The sequence below is a fragment of the Zeugodacus cucurbitae genome, chromosome 2 (genome assembly GCF_028554725.1).
Source record: "Zeugodacus cucurbitae isolate PBARC_wt_2022May chromosome 2, idZeuCucr1.2, whole genome shotgun sequence".
Classification (NCBI taxonomy): domain Eukaryota; kingdom Metazoa; phylum Arthropoda; class Insecta; order Diptera; family Tephritidae; genus Zeugodacus; species Zeugodacus cucurbitae.
The window spans coordinates 3735877-3762718 of record NC_071667.1 but is presented as its reverse complement, the minus strand read 5'-3'; the positions used below and the strand labels follow the sequence as shown (position 1 = coordinate 3762718).

General features: G+C 38.7%; 1 protein-coding gene across 8 annotated transcripts in view; it reads right to left on the bottom strand.

The window, feature by feature from the left end:
• LOC105221556 (RIMS-binding protein 2) overlaps positions 1-26842 on the bottom strand; it is a 60397-nt gene that overhangs the window by 31351 nt on the left and 2204 nt on the right. For 5 of the 8 annotated variants that reach the window (XM_054225640.1, XM_054225660.1, XM_054225671.1 and 2 more), the window contains exons 2-7: positions 2747-2874; positions 2535-2633; positions 2108-2350; positions 1858-1978; positions 1761-1796; positions 1185-1684 (exon numbers count right to left, since the gene is read on the bottom strand). In XM_054225640.1, coding sequence (XP_054081615.1) covers positions 1185-1684; positions 1761-1796; positions 1858-1978; positions 2108-2350; positions 2535-2633; positions 2747-2866 — 1119 coding nt within the window. In that variant the 5' untranslated portion in view covers positions 2867-2874. Of the gene's footprint in view, positions 1-1184; positions 1685-1760; positions 1797-1857; positions 1979-2107; positions 2351-2534; positions 2634-2746; positions 2875-9637; positions 10438-26842 lie in introns of those variants that run through there. The other 3 variants (XM_054225654.1, XM_054225688.1, XM_054225643.1) reach the window with 2 other exon arrangements.

Genomic DNA, 26842 nt, shown 5'->3' with positions numbered 1-26842 from the left:
TTGCCCATCTTCGAAAGCAACCTCCTCAGGGTTCCAAGGCATATGTGTTCCAAGTTTCACTAAGATATCTTAATTTTTACTCAAGTTATCGCTTGCACGACAGACGGACGGACAGTCATCCGGATTTCAACTCCACTTGGATATAATCATATAAAATTTTTATTAAAAATAATAATAATAACAAGTGGTAGTTTTCTTTTTTTTAAGAATTAGCTAACTCGTTCACTGAGTATTACGTTTACAAGGTAATTTAAGAAAACTTCAGTAAGAATGCGTAACAGTCATTTGTATATTAAAGAAACATTCTTAAAAAACATATTGAAGAGGATTTAATTAAAGTATGCAAATAGAATTTAAGGCTTATTTAAAGAATAGTAAAAAAAGAGCACGCATTTTGAAAGCTAGCAAAAATTAACACTATGAGTACGGTTTTTACTCACTTGTTTGTGATTTAAAGAAATGAGTAAGCCAAAAATTATATATAAAATTATTTTCAATAATGAAACTACTGCACAACAATAATACCATACATTTACTACGAAAGCAGTTGGTGATTTCAGCGATTTTTATAATTTCGATTACACAAATTGCTTTACGAAAAGTGTATTGAGATTTTTATTTTTGTAGAATTAAATAAGTTTTTTAAATTAAGTAACATTTATGAAGATTGAGAATTTCCGAAGTTTTAACAAAAGCAATAGTTCACATTTTTTTTGTTTTTTATTCATTTTAAATGTTCATCGTTAACCGACATCAATACGATAATCATTCGAAACCCCTTAAAAGTTGTATAAAATATTCCGTTATCTTAATTCGCTCAATCAACCATTGTGCTTTCGCTGCAAATCGCTGGGTATTCGACGTTTTACCAATAATTTTTGCATTTGCTTATTGCTCTCTTTCGCATAACAAGCGGATGAGTTAGTATTCAATACAAAATACGAACAATTACAATGAAATTGCAAAATTCTTAGTGAAGCCAATTCGAATTTGTTAGTACGATTGTATGTTATTCTGATTGAAATTAATTTGTAGTCGATAACGATTTATCATTGTTACATATGTAAATCAAAAGTTTTCGAATACATTACTAAGTGATTTTCTGATTTGTTTTTTGTTTGTTTTTATTGTTTTGGTCAATGTAATTTGTGATTGCTTTTGGTTCATTATTAAAAATAGTTTACCTGACTTAATGCTGATGGCATAGACTTCATCGTATGAATATTTACCGGCAATGGTGGAATGCCGCCAGCGATTCCACTTGTTCCGCTTAGCAGTTTCTCAACGGACGTGGGACCAGCGCCATAGGCGGACGCTGCCGCGTTCATCGATTGTATGGCATGACTGCTCAAACTCGACGATATGCCGCCAATGGAGTTGGGCACCAGCGCTGATATGGATGAGAGGCCCATAACACCACCGCCGCCGCCGCCACCACCACCTGGACCACTGCCGCCACTACCACCACCACTGCCGACACTGCTGCCACCACCTCCACTAACGCCAACACCAACACCGCTGCTGCCTCCACCACCAACTAGTGCGGCTGACATGGCGCCAGCGCCATTCGGCAATGTGGAGGTAAGCGATGATGGTAAGCCACCAGCGCCGGTGGTGGCTGCGGTACCATAGCTGCTGGTGAGCGCCGAACTACCGACGGCGGTGCCGCTTGTGCCGCCCAACACTGCAATGAATTTTATGTTTGTTAGAATTGATGATTGCGAAAATCCCAGCGTTAGTCCGCTAAAATCCTTACTCACCTGCTCGCTTATAACGGTTCAGTTCTTCTTCTAATTCTGCAAATTTACAAAGTTTTCATTATAAAGCGGTATTTATGAAGTTTTTAGCATTGCTTACCATTTTTTGATATGGTTTTAAATTCACTATTTGTGGTATTCAATATGGAACTGGTTGGCATCGAAGACATGCCCATGGCCGATGTACGGGGCTGCTCCAGCTCGGCCAATACGCGATTATCCTGAAAAGCAAAAAAAAAAAATAATTATAGTCCTTATTGAGCAATATTCCCATTAGTCAGATATCTATCTTTTGATTTCGCTCCTATAAAATATAATTTTGCGCTCTTCACTCGCATGTATATTCTCACTTGTTCGATTTTCGCCATAATGATATCGATTTCAGAGCCTTGGTCCTGATGACTGATTGTCGGTGCCCATGTGACAGTGGAGCTTGTGCCCGAAGTGGCGGCCGCTGAAGAAGCACTTGCGCTTGATGCCGACATGCCGCCATAGTTGCCTCGATCGCTACCGCCAGAACGCGCAGACTTCGCCTTCAGCGCGGACGTCAATTCAATTTGCAATTCCTCACAGCGTACATTTTCCAAAGCGACCTAAAATTTAGCGCCGTTAAAATATATAAATTTGATTTAAACAGCGAAAAATATTAATTCAACGAAATGCGCTACAAGCGCCAGCGGCGCTGCGAAGCACAGCTTTACGAAATAGTTTCCAGTAATACACGAGCTTGGCACCTGTGCCGCATCACAATTTTAATTAAACACACGACCAACTCACTTTTTTCTCAAGTTCACGAGCACGCGACTGCAGATTCTCGACAGCTTCCGTATCCGGGCGACTACTGCTCGACAAATTGCGTATTTGTGCCAACGTTTCCTGATGACCATGGCGAAATGAAAACGAAGCAAAAGCAAGCGGTAAACGTTTATTGAAAACATAAATTTTGTTAAAGTTGTAATTGATTTTGATTTTGTAGCTGGTTTATTTACCTGGTGTGCGCGCTCTATTTCAGTGCGGCGCATCTCCGCATCACGGAGCTGCAAACTCAATGAGTCCAACATGCCGTTGGGCGCTGATGACTGGTGGTGATGCATGGACTCGTACGGCATTTTAGCGACTGCAATGCAATGCAAAAAAAAATTAAGAAATTAATATGTGTTTAATTGATAAATATAAGAAATCCGCAATTTAGGAACAGCCGCTTTCGGTTTAATTTTGTAACAATATTTTTATGGAGAAATAGTCATTAGGAAATTAGTAGGCGTAAATAGCTTTTTTTAATTCCGAGAAAGTAATTAAGTCACGCGCTAAAGTTGGCGAAATTAACGTCTGATCTTGGACTTCATCGACTGCGAAGACATTAAACTAATTTTTATAGTATTCTTACATATTATTCAGCTACGTATCCGATAATCACACGGATTCTTTTGAGAAACTTTTATATTTCAGAATTATACTCGGAAGTACGGCTTGCATTCGACCAATATTTGAGCCCAGCAGCGGTCAGGGTGGCTAACCAATCAAACTCCTTTTATAGGAATTAAGCGGACCACCAATATTTCCAACTACAGTGGCATCTAGCCAATGCAGTGAGCCACAACTTATGCATTTAGAAATGTGTGCATAGCAAACAACTCTACTTACGTTTCCTCCACTTTGTTTACGCTTTAATAACCTCCAACAGAGGAACCAAATTTTAAAATAATGAACAGCAACGTCTTTTATATGAAGAGGAATGTCGAAAAACTCTCCGCAGCGGGGTGTACAACGCTACCAAGCTGGATGGAATGCGGTATGCGATGCAGCCAAAAAAGGAGTGAGCACAGGAAATAGAAAGGAAGGCAGCCAATGCGCGGATTTAAATCCGAACTCACTATGGATGTCGCTGCCCGCTGGTCCACACTACGACAATTTAAATGCGAGTGAGAGGGTTTGTGACGTAGTGTTGGTGCGCATTTCTGCGCCTGTGTTTGTAAGCAAACGAAATGAGGTCAAACATTTTTTGACAACGACACGTACTGGAGCTCTGGCACGCGCCAAGCCTCAGTTGCAAATACACAACAACAATAATCCACTCGATGCAAGATGAACTATGTATGAAAACGAGTATGTCTTTTTGTAAAGAAGTTTTTGCACGAGGAACATAGAGTAAACAGTTGCTGCGTCGGCTGGTGAATAGAGGAGCTGCAGTCTTTCATTGCTTGCATACAAACCTCTACAAATATGTGCATACATAATTCCACGCGTACCATACAGACGAATACATAGATACATGTGTGTGAGTATGTAAATATTTGCACATCATGCAGTTGTTCATATACATGTATGTAGCGTCATTTATACAAACACAGTTACATAAATACACACACATTTGTAGATTTTCACGCGCACTTTCCGCTATCTTCAGATGCTTTTGAACTTTGAACTTTGGGTTAATTGCTTTGCTGACCGTGTTTTTAAGCAGCCAACGGCAAGGCGAAGCGGATGCGCTTAAGTGTGTGGCAGGCGACCACAGCCGGTATGCGTTCGTACCATCATCGAATATATATAACCTACTAAGGACAGGCAAGTAGCCAAATAAGCACCAGTAGTCGTTCATCAATTTAACGACTCAACAACTCCATATTATAGTATTTCCGTTACACGGCAGTGATACACAATCATACAAGGTGCTGAAAACTATTTTTTCGACTATTAAGATATGCGACTATTAATCAAAGTAATTTCTTCGACAATTTTCGAAATTAGCGCTTTTACGCTGATATGTACATTTATCATGCTCTAAATTCTCCACTGTCTTCATTTGCCATGTGTACACAGTTGGTACTATAACTAAAAATTAAATTTGTATTAAGTTCGCTTCAGATTCATTACTTCAACTTACAACACATTTCACAAGCATAGTTTTTATTTTAGTTTAAATTCAATTATATATCACTAACTAATCGTTTTATGCACAACTGTTTCAACTTTACTCGGTTTCACCTTCACGAAATTAAATTTACCTTCATTCTCTTTGCTTTATTGAATTTTTATATCATTTATAAAGTTGTGTACGCTGTTTATGGGATACTGGCAGACTGCACATTGGCAGCAAAATCTGATTAAGCAAGTTTGAAAGCAGCTGGATTGCGGTGGCGTATGAGTAACTTTCAGGTGGTTTACATGCGCGCGTGCGTACAAACAAACAAGTGCATACATATGTATATTCATATGTATATGCATTTGCTATGCTGCAATTTGAAGCTGACTGGCACTTTTGAGCCATAACACACTCTCATCGTAAATAATTTAATTTAAACTCAAGTATTTGTAAATTCGCTGTAATTTTTTTTCGAGCACATAACAAACATCAGCATATATAATATATTGTTAATTGAAGGGGTTAGGTGGGTGAAAAGTGCATTTTTAATGTATACAACATATATTTCAGTTAATTAAATTCTCTATATTAAAGATGCATACATAAATACAAATATTTTTGTGAAATTTTTATTTAAAAACAAGTAGGAAAATGCTAAGTTCGGGTGTAAACGAACGTTTTATACTCTCGCAATTTATTGCTATATTTTTATTAAGATAACACACAATTAAGATAACACACATATATTCGGCATAAAGTCCAATAGAAAAACGAAATCATTATATATAGTATATAAGCTGAGTTAATTCCTAAACCGACTTCACTCATTTTCATCACCAACATACATTATATCTAATATTATATGCTCACTTAATTTGGCTAAGATATTTCACATATTAACCCCTTGACGTATCAATTAGCGCAACGAAATTCGCTTCCAACTATTCGCACACAACTTGCACTAAACAAACCAGTTTTGATGCTTACGAAAAGTCTCAAAACGAAATACTTCTACACACACGTAGAAATACGGTAAGGTTATAAGCTATAAAATTATTGAAAATCCTATAATTAGCTATATGAGAGCTAGGGGAAGTTATGACCCAATTTTAACCAATTCTGGTACAGAGACACACTATTAGAAGAAAAAGATATCCTCTGAATAAAATTGAGATATCTAAAAGATTTACCGATATTTTCGGTGAAAAATTACTATAAGGCACTGAGTTCTTCATATTCGATATCCTGGGCATTGAAAAGTCATAGTCATTTCGATAATTTTTTCACAAGTGAAGTCACAGATCATATAAAGTATCGCTATCTTCATTGGTTCCTTATGTGCATATTATAAAGTGAAGGAATCAGATGGAATTCAAAATTGAGTTATAAGGAAGGTAGTCGTGGCTATGAACCGATTTCGCCCATTTTTTATCCGTGTTTTCAGTATTTTTATCATTGAAATCTGTCGAGTAGTTCCTGAGATATGGTTTTTGACCCATAAGTGGGCGATGCCACGTCCATTTATCATTTTGTAAAAAAATCTGAGTGAAGCTTCCTTCTGCTATTTCTTCTAGTGTGTAGTGCTTCTGATGTTTTTCGTTTGTGAGTTAACCCACTTTTAGTAATTTTCAACCAAACCTTTGTATGGGAGGTGGGCGTGATCCGATTTCAAATATTTTAATGGTGTGTGGTGGGGTACACAAGTGAACCGGCTGCAGAAAGTTTGGCTTTTAGCTTTATAGGTTTGCGAGATATATACAAATAACCGAATTGGGGGCGGGGCCAAGCCCACTTCCCCAAAAAAATTACATCCAAATATTTCCCTTTCTAGTGCGATCCTTTATTCCAAATTTTACTTTTATAACTTTATTTATGGCTTAGTTATGACACTTTTTGGTTTTCGTCCTTTTGTGGGCTTGGCGATGATCCGATTTTGCCCACCTTCGAAAGCAAATTTCTCAGGGAGCCATGGAATACGTGGTGCAAGTAAGTTAAGATATCTCAATTTGTATTCAAGTTATCCGTTGCACGGACAGACGGACAGACAGACGCCCGGATCAACTCGTCTCGTTATCCTGATCATTCTGATATATATAACCCTATATCTAACTCACATAATTAAAAACCGCATCACTCAGTCTGGTACATCGAAGAATTATTTTTTATTGTAACTAGCTCTCACAAATATTTTCACAATTTTAAATACACACCTCTCTATCACCATTTTTCGCCAAACTAAGACTCTCACAAACGAATAGCAAAGGACGTGGGCAACAAGGACATATTATACAAACGGTACTACAATCACAAACGTACAAAATTCAATGACCCTACTCAAGTGCCAGCAAAGTGAGAATCCATCCAAAAGACAAACAAAATGTTAGCGATAGTTTAGAGCATTGAGATATGACAATTCTTTTCGTTTACACATTAGTTGAAAGCTAAGGCCAACGACCAAATGATACCGCGACTGAAAGGCGGCAATACGCAATAAGCGCAAATTTAAAGATAGAACAACAAGACACTAGTGTTACTATATACATATATATGTATGTGAATCGGATTTGAACAGAGGATATAATAGGAGGGAAAAGCGGAAACGAAAAGGAAGGGCGATGACTTGTAAATGTACTGGAACATAAAATCGAACAAATTATGATTTTAGTGCGTATACTGAATATCAAAAAGAATCCAAAAGAATTTGCTAAAATATATGATGCTTTCTCTAAGAAAATAAGGTTATGTATTTTGTGATTATATTTTCTGATTGCCAGTTGCTAGTTGCCATGTTGACTCATTGAAGTGTTACCAGACGAATTTTGTCGTTCTCTTAGTGTTCAAAACATTTTCTACATTTTTCATACATTTTCGCCATAGGCACAAGTATACAAGCACATACTTATCTATACTAACAACCAACAAAATTTGTGAATGAATGTTTTTTTTTTGTTAGTATGTACTCATTATTTGTTGTTTGTAAGCACCAATAATATTATATAAATAGTTCATGCACCCCGCAAAGCAGTACTTTGTTTTGGTAGCAAACACTCATACGCCCAGTCGTACACTTAAATGTCACACACAAGCTTATGTAAACGTATGTACATATGCATGTGCATATTTGTGATGGTTACTTATACGCAGCGGCCAGTTGGCAACACTTCATCGCTCCGTTTAGTCACTTAGTCACTTATACGCACAGCATGCAAAATTACACACTCAATCTATTGGTAACTCATATGCCCCGCACAACAACTCTATGCATATACATATGCATATTAACACACACATTCGCACAACTAGCGCTATGACGCTAGTTTGTCTAGACAGTAGCGCAATTAAATGAGATTCAATGTACGTTCCTATAGAAGCGAGCGTGTGCATAGAATGGCTGTTGTTTGACTTCGCATTGACCAACACCGCGAAGTGTAATAAAATGGAAATTATGAACTTTATGACTGCCTGATTGTACTAATTCCGGGTTGGCGCTATCTTCAATTTACATTCACACTGCATTGGTTTAATGAATAGTCAATTAGAATGTGGAGTACAAAGCAAAATTTATGAGCAGAAAATTGTGCATGTGCTTTTTCCCATGAGTGTGCGGTTCCCACTATTGTGAGTTCGATTTGAATAATATTAAAATGTGAAAATGGCAGCAATGAGTTCTGTGACAATTGGAGTGCTTTTTAGTTTAACTATCCGGCAATATACCTATGAGGAAAATGTAACGATGCACGATGACTTTTTTTAATTTTAAATGCAAAGATATGATATGAAATTAGCTTTATTGTGAAGCACTAAACTTTTAGTCAAATATGGTCTGTGGTCAATTACAAAGTGATACTAAATCCCCTAAGCCAACAACAAAATCGCTTTCAGGGCCTCTCCGTTATATAAAGTCCTAAGGTATATTACCATATCAAGTTAAACAACAATAAAATTAACAAAATTGTCAGTGTTTTCATATTTGTTATCAGTAATAAATAGAGAATAGTTACTGTGTACTGTCTTCAAAGAATCCACACCAATTTTATTCCAAGTTGGTTGATTAATAAGATCGTTTTGAATATATTTATTTTTTATGAAATATATATGTAAGTCATACCACTTCCAACTCACACATGCTCAAGGCCTTAGTTTCCACATCTTGCACACAACTAATAGATTGCTGCTAAAGTACTCGCGCCGACAATAGAACTATTAATGCATTTACACCTACTACTTATACACACATGCATACATAATACAGGATGCAGCACTTAAAAACCATTACGTTATGTGCTTGTCTGTTAAGAATGCACACGACTGCACACATACATATAATAGATATAAGTGGGTGTCGTTAGGTAGATATGTCGAACTTTGAAGATGGCAAATGGAGTAAAGATAGAGGTTAAGAAAGATAAATCAGTGAGCAGAGCTTGACATTTCTACTTTTCACTTAGTGCTACCACTATTCTACACTACGATCACACACCAGCTACGGCAGGCAGCGGCACTCATTCATGCAGCCGCTTCACAGACACAATCGCAGGCAATTCATCAAAGCACACACATACATACATACATTCGTACAAAAGTGTTCGTGTGTACACACACGTACAAAGATTACGTTATTATCTGCTCGATGGTTACATACAGGCACCAATACTTATACAGATTGCATATATATGAACCAGTATGTAAGTAGTAGGTGCAAACATGTTTGACTAAATCATGCAATCAGCCACCTACATTCCCACAACACCAATAACATAACAAGCAAACAAACAAACAAAAAACCACAATTCAAACACACACAAGGTCCAGCTGCAACGAAAGAGGAGCATACTGCACAGGCAGCAGTCACCAATTCACAAGATACACACAAATTTCGAAAAATTTGCATTGATAAACTGATACTAAAATTTTCATATTTATGAAGTTGTCAACTAAAAAGTTTAACGTTTTCATTATGGAAGAACTTACAACTTCTGCATTTCTTATTGATTTTCATTAAACTTTGCCAATTTACCTGCTGCGTTTGCTGGCACAATTTATGCACGAAAATTCACTTCCCTTTTTAATTTTTACCAAATGGTTTGCGCTTCTTTATTAAACTAAGTGCTCTTATGAAGATTTCACGGTTTTCATTTTTCTTTTCACTAAAGGAAAAAATTACGCGAATGCCTTGCGATAAACAAATTTCGACGTCCTCTTGCTTCGCCAAACACTCGCGAGATGATGACGAAAATTCGCACGCACTTGTGTACATGCACAAATATACAGCGAACATCAATGTCTGAGCAACGAAGTTTGCCATCGTTATGTTTATACGAATACGAAAGGAATTTCTGCGTAAATTCATGTGTGTTTAAGTGTATGCACGCAAAGAAATTCGTATGCAAACATACTTGTGTATGTGTGTGTGTGTGTGTGTGTGTGTGTGTAAGGCATACAGTTGTACGTTTTAACGTGTGCACCCGAGCAGCACACGAGTTAAAGAGTCGCCTCTGGCCACTAGTTGCTGCTTTTGGCTGCAATGTGACAATTGTGAACGAATAACTGATGAAAAGCAAAAACCTAGCGAGTATGCATACACGTAAAAATGAGCGAGTAAAACACAAGAGTAAAAGTAACGAATAAATAAAACGAGAGTTTCATAAAACAGGGTAATACGAGCGAATGTAGATAGGTTATGTGAGAGTGTGTATAGAAAAAAGCATTAACGTGTCAAACGAAGAGATTTCACTTCAGCAACGAGCAATGATTGTCAATAGCCTGAGGCTATATATTAATAGCAATAGCCAAAAAAACAGGAAGTTCCTTGAGAATGAAAAGAGAAAGAGTTGAGACTAAGAGTAGTAAGTACAAGTCTTTAAAATACATTAAGAGAAACTTGTATTCTTTGCGATAAAACAATGTTTGGATGACAACTTTACATCAAGCCGAGGAGTTTTTTTAATTCCGATACTTGAGAAGGCGCTTATTCTAAATTAGCTAGTTTAGCTTTGCGCAGTCTTAACCTCACTGCGAACGGCTTAATTATGTCAACCTTAAGTAGAATTATTATAGATTTTGCTCATCATTTCATAAATCGACACTGCTTAAGCCAAAAAATCAACTACATTGTCTTCGATATGAGTCACAAGAGCCGATGTTTTATCAAACCGTACTGCGAATTTGACATTTCTAACCAATTTCTCAGTTTGACAGTAATCTATAGAGAGCACAGAACTTTTTTTAATTGACAGTGGATTCTTTTAAAGTGGTTCGCATACTATGGTCGCCTCTGAACTCGCCAAATAACTCTCTTAACAATTTCTTTAGCTCTTACACTCTCAATCCCTTACATTCATTTGATACGTGCACAACGAGTAATAATTGCGCATGCCAACAAACAACATGGAAATAATAGGGAAACAACCGTAACAGTAGTATCTGAAAAAAGGCCAAAAGCAACAAAAAAAATGTGCAAGCATCAAATGAAATGTGGGTGAGATACTTAATCAAAAGTGACAGCTGTCACTGAGCGTAGCCATGATGGTGTTTAGTGGGATGATATGGGTGTACGTGTGACGTAAGAGAAATATAAGCGAGTATTTTGCAGGAGGCGTGAGTTCATGCATTGCGCAGGTATACATACATATATGTATATATGTTATATGGAGGAGTTGCGGTGAAAATGCTACTCGGTTTTGTACTCGCACATACATATACGCACACACAAATACTCGAGAAATGGCAAACGAAATACACACACGCATTCACACGCATGTTGAAGAAGCACAGCTGTCAAACCGTCTAATCTTGACCTAATAGATTTATTTTTGTGTAATTGCTTAATTGGTTGGCATTTAAGCCAGCATACGTAGCTTAATTACTCGACCATTTCCTGTTTTCACCGACACCTTTGCGGTTATTGTTATTATCACGATAATAATTTTCTCTATCTTTAAAGCAATTTCAATTGCAATAAGTAATTAGGCGATGCTTTCGCAGCCTTCTTTCGCACAGGCACATCGAGTTTTTATACTCTCGCAACAAAAGTTGCTAAGAGAGTATTATAGTTTTGTCCACATAACGCACACTAAAACTAAACGAGTTAGATATAGGGTTATATATACCAAAGTTATCAGGGTGATCAAGTTCAAATCCGGATGTCCGTCTGTCCGTCCGTGCAAGCTGTAACTTGAGTAAAAATTGAAAAATTTCCTTGGCACCATTAGAAGGTTAAATTCGAAGATGGGCGGAATCGGACCACTGCCACGCCCACAAAATGGCAATAACCGAAAACACATAAAAAGCTATAACTAAGCCATAAATTAAGCTATGAAAGTGAAATGTGTTACAAAGGACTGTTTTAAGAAGAGGCATATTTGGATGTATTTTTTTGTGGGCGTGACCCCGCCCCCTTATAAGTTTTTTGTAAATATCTCGTAACCTACTAAAGCCATATCAACGAAACTCTCAGGAGTCGTTTTTTCAGGTATTTCCTTATATAGTCCAAAAATGGAGGAAATCGGATTATAACCACGCCCACCTCCCATACAAAGCTTATGTTGAAAACTACTAAAAATGCTTTAATTCAGTAAGGAAAACCAACAGAAACCTTAAATTTCATTATAAAGAAGGTACAGAAGAGCTGCACTCAAAATGGTATACAAAATTTTAAATAGGCGTGGTTCCGCCCACTTATGGTTCAAAAACCTTATCACCGAAACTACTCGACCAATTTCAATGAAATTCGGTTTGTAATATTTCCCTAGCATCCCAATAATATGCTGTGAAAATAGGCCAAATCGGTTCACAACCACGCCTATTTCCTATATACCAGAACTTTGAAATCGATCTGAATAGTTTACTTTACAATATGTATAGTAAGCACTAGAGAAGATATCGGAACAGAACTTTGCACAAATACTACATTTATAGTGTGGCATCGCCCTTCTAAAAATCGTCGAAATCGGACCATAAATTTTCAAGGCCCCATATATCGAACATAAGACGTCAGTGTTTCTAATATTTTTTTACCGAAAATATTGATAAGTCTCTCAGATATTTTAAAGAAATTCGGAGGAATATCTTTCTTTTAATAATATGTCTCCGTGCCTAAAATACGTGAAATCGGGTCATAACTTCACCTAACTCCCATATACTTAATATTAGGGTTTTTATACCATATACATATATGACGAATATGTGGGTCAAATTGTTTGTTATATTAATGAATTTAATAAATAAATTGCGAGAGTATAAAATGTTCGATTACACCCGAACTTAGCCCTTCCTTACTTGTTTAAATATGGCTTAGCCAACTTCTTGAGTTGTTCATAATCTCTAGTAGCAAAAAAGGAAATTAGAAGCTGCAGGTCAATAAAACCTTGCAATGCGAAGTTTCCATTTTTGAAAAAGGAGATATTTTGTTCTACTTGGAAGGTATGGATATTGAATAGATATCTATGTAAATGCGGAAGATTTACAGAACAGAAAACGCTTCTCAATATCTATTCACCAGACAAAGCATGCATACATTCTTCTAATAGAAGATAGATTTGGGTTCTCAGTGTTAGTAGTGTCCGTACTACAGCAACTATCTACGGTGGAATATGCATCGAATTAGTATATATATCTGAGGTAAAATATTCTTCTTTCGGAGCCCTTACCTTCATTTAAATTGAAAATAACATTTTAACCAAAGTTTTCGTAGCAAAAAAATTAAAAAAAAACATCTTGATCATATTTTCAACATTCTTTAAGAACACGGCATATGCATTTTCAAAACATCAAAGTTGCTTCTAATTCCAAAAGTTCTAGGTTCTAATTCGAATAATACTAATAATACTATGTCCGCATGCATTCTTATACGTCTATATATATGCGGAACACACAAAAAACCATGAATGGATGTGCATATAAAGCAGAAAAAGATAAAACGTTTGATAGAGACAGAGCATATATACAATAAATATATGTATTTACTTGTAAATATACGTGCCTTTTTATGCGATTCTGAACTACCGGAATACCCGCACGGGAATTCCGTACATGTATGCACATTTGTATATGCGCGCATACATAGTTGCAGTTGTGTTAAATATGGCTTTGTGTCCATGTGTTTACAGGCAAAGTGTAAGCATGTCAAGTACCGTTAGCTGCTGGTAACAAATTTGCATAAAAGTAACACATTTACTTATTTCCATTAACGTAAATAGCCTAACCTGTAAATTAACCAACTTGAGATTGAAGACAGGCAGGTGCAAAAGTAATACGAAGTTCAAGTAGATAAGACACAAACACTTGCATGTGCCATGAGGGAATATGTTAAAGTGGAGTAGCAAGATATATGTGTATATATATAGTAGAAAAAACTATTTTAGAATCGTCGCATGGCGATAATACAGTGGATAGAAGTTGTAATAATTTCCATGTTTGACCTATGTATAAGTAGCAAGTAGATAGTTCCGCGCGTCTCATACAACATATTTCTCATTTAATTGCACGGTAGCAAAGGTTTTTATTATTAACCCAAACACATTTAACACTCCAATGCCCGCTAGCTGGGGTGCCCGTTGCAGTAGCTCATATTAATGTGTAATAATATTGTCGATGTTAACTGCTGTCAAACCCCGCGCCAATCACCACCTGCTTTCCTCTCCCTCGCCGATGTGATGTTGGCTTTGCTTGCACTTGAGCGCACTGAGGGCGTTCAAGCGAAATTAACTTCAACAACAACAGTATGCGGCACCGCAAGCAACAACAACATCGTACGAGCAAAACGAGCAGGGAAATTGCTATTAGCAGTGCAAACCACGAACTGCCACTGCAGCAGCCGCATCTGTTGTGTATTGGCCACATTTGCATCTGCCAAGCATCAATATGCCCACCGCGTGCCTCTACCGAAGCCAACGTCAGCTATACTTAGATGTGCATAAGAGGCAAAGCAATGTTTGAAATGACGGCGTTGCGCTGTGGGGTACGTGAAGTATCATGAATAAATTCGCGGCGCCGTTTGAGTTTATAAACTGCATTATGAAGGTGTTCACTACATCATTTATACTTTGTGTAAGCGCACATGTTCACCTCATATATTTTCATATTTCAACAGCTTGAATACTTGCTTGCTTTTTCATTCGTATTTGGGTACGTAGGAACCGATTTCCGGTGGAAATGTTAAACGTTTAATAAATAGTACATTCAGAAAAGCGCCGAAAGGAGAGGATACAATAAAGGACAATTTTTAATTTCTTAACCATACCTTCCAAGAAGGAGGCATCGAAGATCTCTACTCGTATAACACGAACTTTTGACTTGGCAATAGCGTTTAGAAATCAAATTACATACAAATTTTCTTCCATAACTTGAACCTCTATAACTCGAAGTTCTTCATAACTCCAACTCTTGAATTGGCAATAGAAGTCAAATTCCATACAAATTTTCTTCCATAAAACGAACTTTTCAACCATAACACAAAATTAAAAAAATTACTATCGAAGCAGAATCTTAAAAGAGTCTCTCCAAAAATACAAAAAAATGATATTGCACTTATGGATTGCATAAATCTTGTAAGAAAAGCTTGTATACAGACATCAAGAGCCAAGCAATAGCAAACTGCAGCAAACAAGATTACAGAATAAATGCTTTAACGTATTTCACCAAACTTTATGCGAAGTAAATAAATAAAACTATGTATAAATCTAAATTTTCCAAATTTTTGGAAAGTTTTATGTTTTAGTGAAAATTCTACAACTCGAAGTCTCTTTTACTCGAAGTGTTTTTGTGGATTATGGTGATTCGAGTTAGAGAAGTTCCACTGTATTTGATGCTCGTATTATATCAGTTTGTGTTGAGCTGCCTCCAGCTGGCCCGAAAACGGTCACAATGGGGAATAACGTTTCAAACGTTCACGGGCCTATCTTGACATAGCTCCGAATGTTGGTGCCCGAGATAGCTGAGACAGTAGGCGTATAAAAAAATAGCGTAAAGTATAGCAATAACAATACGAAAGAGTATCAGAGAGATAATGGTCGCCACTTTCTGATCTACACCGACTTTCTGAATAGGGGTAAATTATTCGTAAGTAAGTTAGTTGTATGGGAGGATGGGATCATGTGTAGAAGTTCACGCAAGTGAAGAAAGTTTTTGATTGTCATTCACTTGGGAGTGGCCAAAAACGATTCTTCTCCACATGATTCAAGCAGCTCACGACTTCCGGTTTTAGACCAAGTATCCTCTGGGTAGCCAACAGACATCCGTTTGAAGGCGAGCTAAAGTGAGAATGCGAAGCCCGCTTATGCGGTTGTGCGTAGGGTTTGGGACCCACCACATAAAAACGAAGTACCAATGAAAAATCGACGAAAGCCTCGGATGAGACACCCCCCTTTTGATGACGACCCCTGCAAACGTTCGCCAAATCTTGGAGAAGACCCGTGAAAAGAGGATCGACACACACCACCTTTTTGTCGATTTTAAAGCTGCTTTCGACAGCACGAAAAGGAGCTGTCTTTACGCCGCGATGTCTGAATTTGGTATCCCCGCAAAACTAATACGGCTGTGTAAATTGACGTTGAGCAACACCAAAAGCTCCGTCGTGATTGGGAAGGACCTCTCCGAGCCGTTCGATACCAAACGAGGTTTCAGACAAGGTGACTCACTATCGTGCGACTTCTTTAACCTGATGCTGGAAAAAATTATAAGAGCTGCAGAGCTAAACAGAGAAGGTACAATCTTCTACAAGAGTGTACAGCTCCTGGCGTACGCCGATGATATTGATATCATCGGAAGCAACAACCGCGCCGTTTGTTCTGCCTTTTCCCGCATGGATAAGGAGGCGAAGCGAATGGGTCTGGAGGTGAATGAAGACAAGACGAAATATCTCCTGTCATCAAGCAAACAGTCAGCGCATTCGCGTCTTGGCTCCCACGTCACTGTTGACAGTCATAACTTCGAGGTCGTAGATAATTTCGTATACCTGGGAACCAGCATCAACAACACGAACAATGTCAGCCTCGAAATCCAGCGCAGAATAACTCTTGCCAACAGGTGCTACTTTGGACTGAGTAGGCAATTGAACAGTAAAGTCCTCTCTCGACGAACCAAAATTAAACTCTACAAGTCGCTTATCATTCCCGTCCTGCTTTACGGTGCAGAAGCTTGGACGATGTCAACATCAGATGAGACGACACTAGGAGTTTTCGAGAGGAAAATTTTGCGCAAGATTTATGGTCCTCAGAACATTGGCAAAGGCGAATACCGCAGACGATGGAACGATGAGCTGTACGAGTTATACGACGACATTGACATAGTTCAGCGAATAAAAAGACAACGGCTACGCTGGCTAGGTCATGTTGTCCGAATGGACGAAAACACTCCAGCCCTGAAAGTATTCGATGCAGTACCCGCCGGAGGAAGCCGAGGAAGGGGAAGGCCTCCACTCCGTTGGAGGGACCAGGTGGAGAGCGACCTGGTTACACTTGGGATGTCCAACTGGCGCCGAACTGCGAAGGAGAGAGAGAGGTGGCGCACTATCGTCGATTCGGCTATAACCGGCTAAACGGTTGCAACGCTAATCACATATGTACATACAAGTTAGTTGTATGAGCCAACTTTAAAACCGTGTCTCACGAACTCGCAATAATACTACAAACTATTCAAAGTGTTGAGAATCCGTCTGCTTGGCAGATTGACTGACCCGTCTGCTCATTGACACAATTTTTGAAATGGCATGAATACAGTGGCAAAGCAACCGACGTCACGTGCTTATATTAATTCTTTTTTGCTGTCAGCTTGGGTTCACTAAGGGCCGTGTATGTTTTCCGCATTTTCTTCATATTAGACACTTATATCTCGCTGGTTGTACTGTTTTCTCTCCTAGTCTATGTCATTGGCTTTGTGCTTTTACCTTTCATGACACAACAGTAGTCAGCACTCAAGCAGTCTTGTAATTAGTCTTCTTTCTCATTTAAACGCCTTGTGTAAACGTGGCGCTTCGTTTGTCGGCGTTATGCAAAAAGCCCGAAGAACATATAACAGGACGTTTGGGTATGCCAAAGAACACATGCTTATTTTGCTCATGAAACATATGAAGTGCTATATGTACGAGAAGTTATAAAATGATTCAGTTCCTTTAGTATACATATTTACTTTTACTTATATTTCCAATGAAATGATATATGATAGAATTCCAGAAATCTGCCATCATAAACATGGAAGGATTCAAATCTCGTGATTTGATTGGAAATCTCCGACCACCGACTTAACTTAAATAAGCAGGCAATGCAATTAAACTTTTATTGTTTCCGAAATTATTATTCCCATAGGGATAGTTTCTTCTCGTTTTACTCTACCGCGGTTGTTGACCCACTTTTCAAATATATGTGATCGTGTCACTCAAATGCAAATAGTATAATCATTAAAGTTTAATTTAATGAATTCCTTAGGTGGGGATTAGTTCGATTTTCTTCCCCTGTACTTGTTCTACTTACCTATACCATTCCTTCAAAAGCTTTATCTTATCCACACTTCAGTTACTGAAAAAAGCACAAAACAAGACTCAACAACAATGTGACCTATTAAGCATATGCTTCTGACCATCTGATCGCTCTTCAGTTGACGTTGATGCCGTCGCTGTCCACACCACTGGCAACTGCAGGTTTTGCCTTGGCACTGCCACCATTCTACTATACACTGATTCGTTCGATTGTATGGAGTAGTTGGCGTGCATGCTGTGGGCCTCTCATTGTCATCCGTTCAACTAACTGACAGTTCCAATTGTCAAGGGATAAAGGGTGGTGCAGGAGGCATACTAACTAGGGAAACCAAAGCCCATTCACATGAAGGAATGAAGGGAAAGGGCAGAGTGAAAATGCACAATGCGAAATGGATTGAATGATTTGCTGGGATAGTTAATGTGGTCTAAATATATATTTGTTTGTTGCTATTGTTGGCATTGCTCTCGCTGTCTTTTTTTATTATTACACCTCACATATTTAATACATAGCGAATTTGTTGTTTTGGCCGCAAGTGTAACTACCAACATCGTTCACACTTGAATGCAACTGTAGCAAATGGATGACCTCACTAGTTGGCTGACTGGCGGGCTTTTAAAGGGCAGAGGACTTCTGAGCTCTAGGGTATAAAGTAGTAGTATAAGAGACAAAACTATTAACCTAATTTCATGACAGATGTGGTTATCGAGAAAAATATATAGAAAATACATATAATCTATACAAAAGCAGAGAGAGATTTTTGAGACGGGTAGGACCAAATATGGGAGGATGGGATCATGTGTAGAAGTTCACGTAAGTGAGGAAAGTTTTTGATTGTCATTCACTTGGGAGTGGCCAGAAACGATTCTTCTCCACATGATTCAAGCAGCTCACGACTTCCGGTTTTAGACCAAGTATCCTCTGGGTAGCTAACAAACATCCGTTTGAAGGCGAGCTAAAGTGAGAAGGCGAACACGCTTCTGCGGTTGTGTGTAGGGCTTGGGACCCACCTCATAAAAACGGAGTACCAATGAAAAATCGAAAAAGAAAGCCTCGGATGAGACACCCCCCTTTTGATGACGACCCCGGCAAACGTTTTAAGGATAATAATATAAGGGCATGCACCTGGAATGTCCGGACCCTTAATTGGGAAGGTGCCTCTGCCCAGCTGGTTGATGTCCTCATACGACTAAGAACTGACATCACCGCCATCCAAGAAGTGCGATGGACGGGACAAGGACGGAAGAAGGTGGGTCCTTGTGACATCTACTACAGCGGCCATATAAAGGAGCGCAAATTTGGTGTTGGATTTGTGGTGGGAGAGAGACTCCGTCGACGAGTCCTGGCATTCACCTCGGTGGATGAACGTCTAGCCACAATCCGCATAAAAGCGAGGTTCTTCAACATATCGCTTATTTGCGCCCACGCCCCAACGGAAGAGAAGGACGATGTGACCAAAGATGCTTCCTATGAGCGCCTAGAACGCACCTATGAGCGCTGCCCCCGCCACGACGTCAAAATCGTGCTTGGCGATTTCAACGCCAGGGTGGGTAAAGAAGGTGTCTTTGGCACAACAGTCGGAAAATTCAGACTCCATGACGAAACATCGCCAAACGGCCTGAGGCTGATCGACTTCGCTGGGGCCCGAAAGATGGTCGTCTGTAGTACCAGATTCCAGCATTAGAAAATACATCAAGCTATTTGGCTGTCTCCTGATCGAAACACGCGGAAACAAATCGATCACGTTGTGATAGACGGAAGACATGTCTCCAGTGTTTTAGACGTGCGTACGCTTCGTGGTATCAACATCGACTCGGACCACTATCTTGTAGCAGCTAAGATACGCACCCGCTTCTGTGTAGAAAAGCGCACACATCAACAAACACAAGGTAGGTTCGACATCGAGAAGCTGCAATCACAACCGACAGCCGAACGATTTTCTACTCGACTTGCACTCCTGCTCTCTGAGAGCACTCATCAGCATCTCGGTATAAGGGAGCTGTGGGACGGCATATCAAACTCCATACGTACAGCTGCAACGGAAATCATTGGTTTTCGGAAAAGTCAAAAAAACAGCTGGTATGATGAGGATTGTCGTCTCGCAGTGGAGAGAAAACAGACTGCCTACCTCGCAATGTTGCGATCGACCGCAACACGAGCGGGAGGGGAAAGGTACCGAGAGCTGAAGAGGGAAGCGAGACGCATCTGCAGACAAAAAAAGAAAGAGGCCGAAATGCGTGAGTATGAAGAGCTTGACAAGCTGGACGACAGGGGTAATGTTCGAAAATTTTACAAAAAGATCCGGCGACTAACTGAAGGTTTCAAGACCGGAGCACACTCCTGTAGGACCCCCAGAGGTGATCTAGTTATTGATGAGCAGAGTATACTGAGTTTGTGGAGGGAACACTTCTCCAGCCTGCTGAACGGCAGTGAAAGTACAACACCAGGAGACGGCGAACCCGATTCCCCAATCGACGACGATAGAGCAGATGTTCCATTGCCCGACCGCGAAGAAATTCGAATAGAAATTACCCGCTTGAAGAACAATAAGGCGGCGGGGGCCGATGAATTACCGGCCGAGCTATTCAAATACGACGGCGAAGAGCTGGTAAGGTGCTTGCATCAGCTTCTTTGCAGTATATGGTCGGAAGAAAGCATGCCTGACGATTGGAATCTCAGTGTGCTCTGTCCAATCCATAAAAAGGGAGACCCCACAATCTGCGCCAATTACCGTGGGATAAGCCTCCTAAATATCGCCTATAAGGTTCTATCGAGCGTACTGTGCGAAAGACTTAAGCCCGCCGTCAACAAACTGATGGGACCTTATCAGTGTGGCTTTAGACCTGGAAAGTCCACCATGGACCAGATTTTCACCATGCGCCAAATCTTGGAGAAGACCCGTGAAAAGAGGATCGACACACACCACCTTTTTGTCGATTTCAAAGCTGCTTATAACGGGTGATTTTTTAAGAGCTTGACAACTTTTTTTAAAAAAAAAACGCATAAAATTTGCAAAATCTCATCGGTTCTTTATTTGAAACGTTAGATTGGTTCATGACATTTACTTTTTGAAGATAATTTCATTTAAATGTTGACCGCGGCTGCGTCTTAGGTGGTCCATTCGGAAAGTCCAATTTTGGGCAACTTTTTCGAGCATTTCGGCCGGAATAGCCCGAATTTCTTCGGAAATGTTGTCTTCCAAAGCTGGAATAGTTGCTGGCTTATTTCTGTAGACTTTAGACTTGACGTAGCCCCACAAAAAATAGTCTAAAGGCGTTAAATCGCATGATCTTGGTGGCCAACTTACGGGTCCATTTCTTGAGATGAATTGTTCTCCGAAGTTTTCCCTCAAAATGGCCATAGAATCGCGAGCTGTGTGGCATGTAGCGCCATCTTGTTGAAACCACATGTCAACCAAGTTCAGTTCTTCCATTTTTGGCAACAAAAAGTTTGTTAGCATCGAACGATAGCGATCGCCATTCACCGTAACGTTGCGTCCAACAGCATCTTTGAAAAAATACGGTCCAATGATTCCACCAGCGTACAAACCACACCAAACAGTGCATTTTTCGGGATGCATGGGCAGTTCTTGAACGGCTTCTGGTTGCTCTTCACCCCAAATGCGGCAATTTTGCTTATTTACGTAGCCATTCAACCAGAAATGAGCCTCATCGCTGAACAAAATTTGTCGATAAACACATTTCGAACCGAACACTGATTTTGGTAATAAAATTCAATGATTTGCAAGCGTTGCTCGTTAGTAAGTCTATTCATGATGAAATGTCAAAGCATACTGAGCATCTTTCTCTTTGACACCATGTCTGAAATCCCACGTGATCTGTCAAATACTAATGCATGAAAATCCTAACCTCAAAAAAATCACCCGTTACCTGGGAACCAGTATATACCTGGGAACCAGTATATACCTGGGAACCAGTATATACCTGGGAACCAGTATCAACAACACCAACAATGTCAGCCTCGAAATCCAGCGCAGAATCACTCTTGCCAACAGGTGCTACTTTGGACTGAGTAGGCAATTGAACAGTAAAGTCCTCTCTCGACGAACCAAAATTAAACTCTACAAGTCGCTTATCATTCCCGTCCTGCTTTATGGTGCAGAAGCTTGGACGATGTCAACATCAGATGAGACGACACTAGGAGTTTTCGAGAAGAAAAATTTGCACAAGATTTACGGACCTCAGAACATTGGCAACGGCGTATACCGCAGACGATGGAACGATGAGCTGTACGAGTTATACGACGACATTGACATAGTTCAGCGAATAAAAAGACAGCGGCTACGCTGGCTGGGTCATGTTGTCCGAATGGACGAAAACACTCCAGCCCTGAAAGTGTTCGATGCAGTACCCGCCGGAGGAACCCGACGAAGGGGAAGGTCTCCACTCCGTTGGAGGGACCAGGTGGAGAGCGACCTGGTTACACTTGGAATCTCCAACTGGCGCCGAACTGCGAAGGAAAGAGAGGAGTGGCGCGCTCTCATCGATTCGGCTATAACCGGCTAAACGGTTGAACGCCAATCACATACAGGACCAAATATTAACTGATTTCGAAAAAATTATAGAAATAGCGTATACGTCAGTTTCGAACCATTACGTTTTTGGGAAAGCGTTTGATAGGAAAGTAATTGTGTTCGTGACGTCATGAGTTTCCTCTTTCACTTTTGTTTTAAATTACAAAGCAGAAGAGTTCGATTAACATCTTACAGACTGTCGGATTTTCAGCAAATTTTGAGAAAGAAAAAGTACTAAAAAAGTACCGTTAATGTGTTAATATTTCACCTAAACTATATAAAATTACTCAAATTGTGAAACTCGAAATAATTTATGTACTGAGAAAAATTACTTCGATTCTTTATATCAAGTATTACTATATTTTGCCGAATCGAATGTACTTGATTTCCTATTGATGTGAAGATTTTATTCAATTTATGCCACTTCTGCGTAAATTAAGTTTGTTTTATTATTGGCAGAGGTTCGTTGTGTTATTCAAATTTAAAAGGCACAATAATGATACACCAACGTTATTTATTCGTTCCACTCATTGGCGTTGTGTAAAACTTCCCACTGTTCTCATCTAAAATATGTATGTATGTAGGTCGAGGGATATTTTAAACATTATGTGCCTTTATATACACAAGCAGAAATATATTATATACTCGTATGTACTTCTAGGAAAACAGATAATTTTCTTTAAGCTACTCAATTGTAAAACGTTCCCGCTCTGTGTGTTGCAAGGGTTAATGGCTAATTAACCATAAAGCCCATGGTGATGCACGCACAAAGCTCCAATTTAACAATATTTTCTATTAATACAATAACACACACACACATACAGATACACATGTTTATAAGTAAAACCCACATAATTTGTGTAATCCTTTGGTAAAGGAGCTTAAGTTTTATATTTACGCAAAATGACAGCGATGAGCTTGAGAACGACAATTTAACAATGAGATACTTTATTAATATAACATTGAATGGGCAGTGAATTATGAAAAATTCATTTTAATGAAATCGTAGTATATACAGGATGTGTTCAAATACTAACGGAAATTTTAGTTTTTGGTTTTAGAAATTATTTATAAATTCCACTACATTAATGTTGTGGCCTTGAAAATAGTCGCCATTCAATATTATGCACTTATAACAGCGTTTCTTCTAATTGTCAAAACACTGCTCAAACTCGATTTTAGGAATAGCCTTTGGTTCCTTCAACGATTTCTCGCATGCTTGTAAAACGTCGTCTCTTTAAGGTTTTTGAGGAAAAAGTCAAAACACGGAGCCACGGCTGGCGAATATGTAGGCTGGAGCATCGTTACAGTATTGTTTTTGACCAAGAATTATCGAACAAGCAACGACCAAACGTTGCTTTGAACAAACGAAATAAAAACACATTTAACCTTAGCGGCTTATACAGGCAGAGCAAACAGAGAATACTGCTAAAAATTGTATCGTACTTCAGGGACACATATGTATTTCAACATAATAAATAAATAAACAAGTAAGGAAAGGCTAAGTTCGGGTGCAACCGAACATTTTATACTCTCGCAATTTATTGAAGTTATTTTATTAATATAGCACACAAATTTACCCATAAATTCGGCATAAAGTTTAATAGAATATTGAAAATCGTCATAAATAGATATGAGGTCTGAGGTAATTCCTGAACCGATTTCTTTTATTTTCACCAGCAAGGTACACTATATCCAAGACAATACGCTCACTTAATTTTGCTAAGATATCTCACATATTAACCAATACATATATGCGGAATAAAGCCCATCGTATTTTTAAAAAACCTATAACCTATATGGGAGCTAGGAGATGATATTTTTGAAAAACCTATAATTAGGTATATGGGAGCTAAGAGATGTTATGACCCGATTTTAATAATTTTTGAAAAAGAGACACACTATTAGAAGAAAACAATTTCCTCTGAATTACATTAAATTATCTGAGAGATTTACCCATATTTTCGGTTAAAATTTACACTTAGGCGCTGAATTCAACATGTTCGATAACTGGGGCCTTGAAAAGTTATAGTTCGTTTTCGACAATTTTTTCACAAGTGAAGCCAGATATGGTATGTACTATTTGTGTAAAGTTTTATTCCGCTATCTTCATTGGTTCCTAATGTATTTATTATAAATTGAAGGAATCAGATGGAATTCAAAATTGAGTTATAAGGAAAGTAGTCGTGGTTGTGAACTGATTTCGCCCATTTTTTATCCGTGAAAATATTATATACCGAATTTCATTGAAATCTGTCGAATACTTCCTGAGATATGGTTTTTGACCCATAAGTGGGCGATGCCACGCCCTTTTTCCATTTTATAAAAAAATCTCAGTGCAGCTTCCTTCTGCTATTATTTCTGTGAAAATTAGTGTTTCTGACGTTTTTCGTTAGTGAGTTAACCCACTTTTAGTAATTTTCAACCTAACCTTTGTATGGGAGGTGGGCGTGGTTATTATCCAATTTCAATTATTTTCATCGTGTGTGGTGGGGTACGTAAGAGAACCGACTGCAGAAAGTTTGGTTTATATAGCTTTATTGGTTTGCGTGATATATACAAATAACCGATTTGGGGGCGGGGCCACGCCCACTTGCCCAAAAAAATTACATCCCAATATGCCCCTTTCTAGTGCGATACTTTAATCCAAATTTTATATCTTCATTTATGGCTTAGTTATGACACTTTATGTGTTTTTGGTTTTCGCCATTTTGTGGGCGTGGCAATGGTCCGATTCCGCCCATCTTGATCTTCTTATGGTGCCAAGGAATATTTGTGCCAAGTTTCGTCAAGATATCTTAATTTATAATCAAGTTACAGCTTGCACAGACGGACAGACGGACAGACGGACGGACGTACAGACATCCGGATTTCAAATCTACTCGTCACCCTGATCACTTTGGTATATATGACTCTATATCTAACTCTTTTAGTTTTAGGTGTTACAAACAACCGTTATGTGAACAAAACTATAATACTCTCTTAGCAACTTTTGTTGCGAGAGTATAAAAACTGACTAATATAGCGTAATATTGCTCAATATTTTTGGAATTAACATAGTTGTTATTTATTTATTTTTTTTTAAGTTTTGATTTTTTGAACCAGATTAGTATATTAAACCTTCGCTGGACGTTTGATCGAACTTAAATAATAATGTTGCTGTAGAAAAACCTCCATATTTTTAATATCATTTAACTAAGTATTTTTGTCGGTTTTATCATTTGCGTCTATTAACTTGTTTTTAATTCATTACGCACATATTTTGTCCTTTAATTCACTTCACTATCTTACATACATAGTTGCAATCTGTATTACCGAATTACAAAAGAACCGCAGTTGCATCATATGGCTAATTTCATTCATAATAGCACGGTTTTACACGCTACATCAGTTTAACGGTATTTTTAGCAAGCTGTTGCGAACTAAATATAAAATGAACAGTAACAACAGTAATGAAAAAAGTTGTTAAAAACTCATATTAAATCATTTGGAAGCACTATCTTGACATCGAAAAATATAACCAGAGACAAACCACAAAAACAAGCCACTACTTACGCTTAGTTCAATGTAAACTGCTTAACTTGCCGTCACACTTTTATCTGGGGGTAGTTCTTGAACCCACCTCACTTGCCCGCCATCGCACACAAACTCTCAGTGATTCTACTCTCACGCACTATCATACTCTTGTTTACGCTCACGCTCTTTTGCTGATAACTTAACAGTGAGGATGTGGGAGTGAGGGCACTTGGCGTATGAGTATCGCAAGAGCAGTGAAACAGTCGCAATCCGCCGCCATCACTTTGGTATCAGTTAGGAAAACTAAAAGCATTGTTGTAATTGTATATTTACATTTACCACCTCTTAGAATCATTTGTTCTTATGGGGATGTCAGAGATAACAACATCCACGCATGTATGTAAACGAGTGTGTGCACTTATGTACATATGTATGTATGTCCGCATATGTGCTTTCAATTGTGCACAGGAATGAGCGCAAGGGTAGATATACGCGCACATACAGCTATTGCCCCGAATGAGCACAAAGCTATCATTTTTCATTTTCTCTTTTTATTTGCTTTTTACCTCGTCAATTCAAGGGGATGAGGACAATTTGCCTGCAGCACTCGCTACATTGTAAAAGCCAACACGCGACATTTCACGTCACAGTAATAAAGCAAAACAAAAATATTTAGCAATTTCTTGCGAGTTGCGAAGTTCAG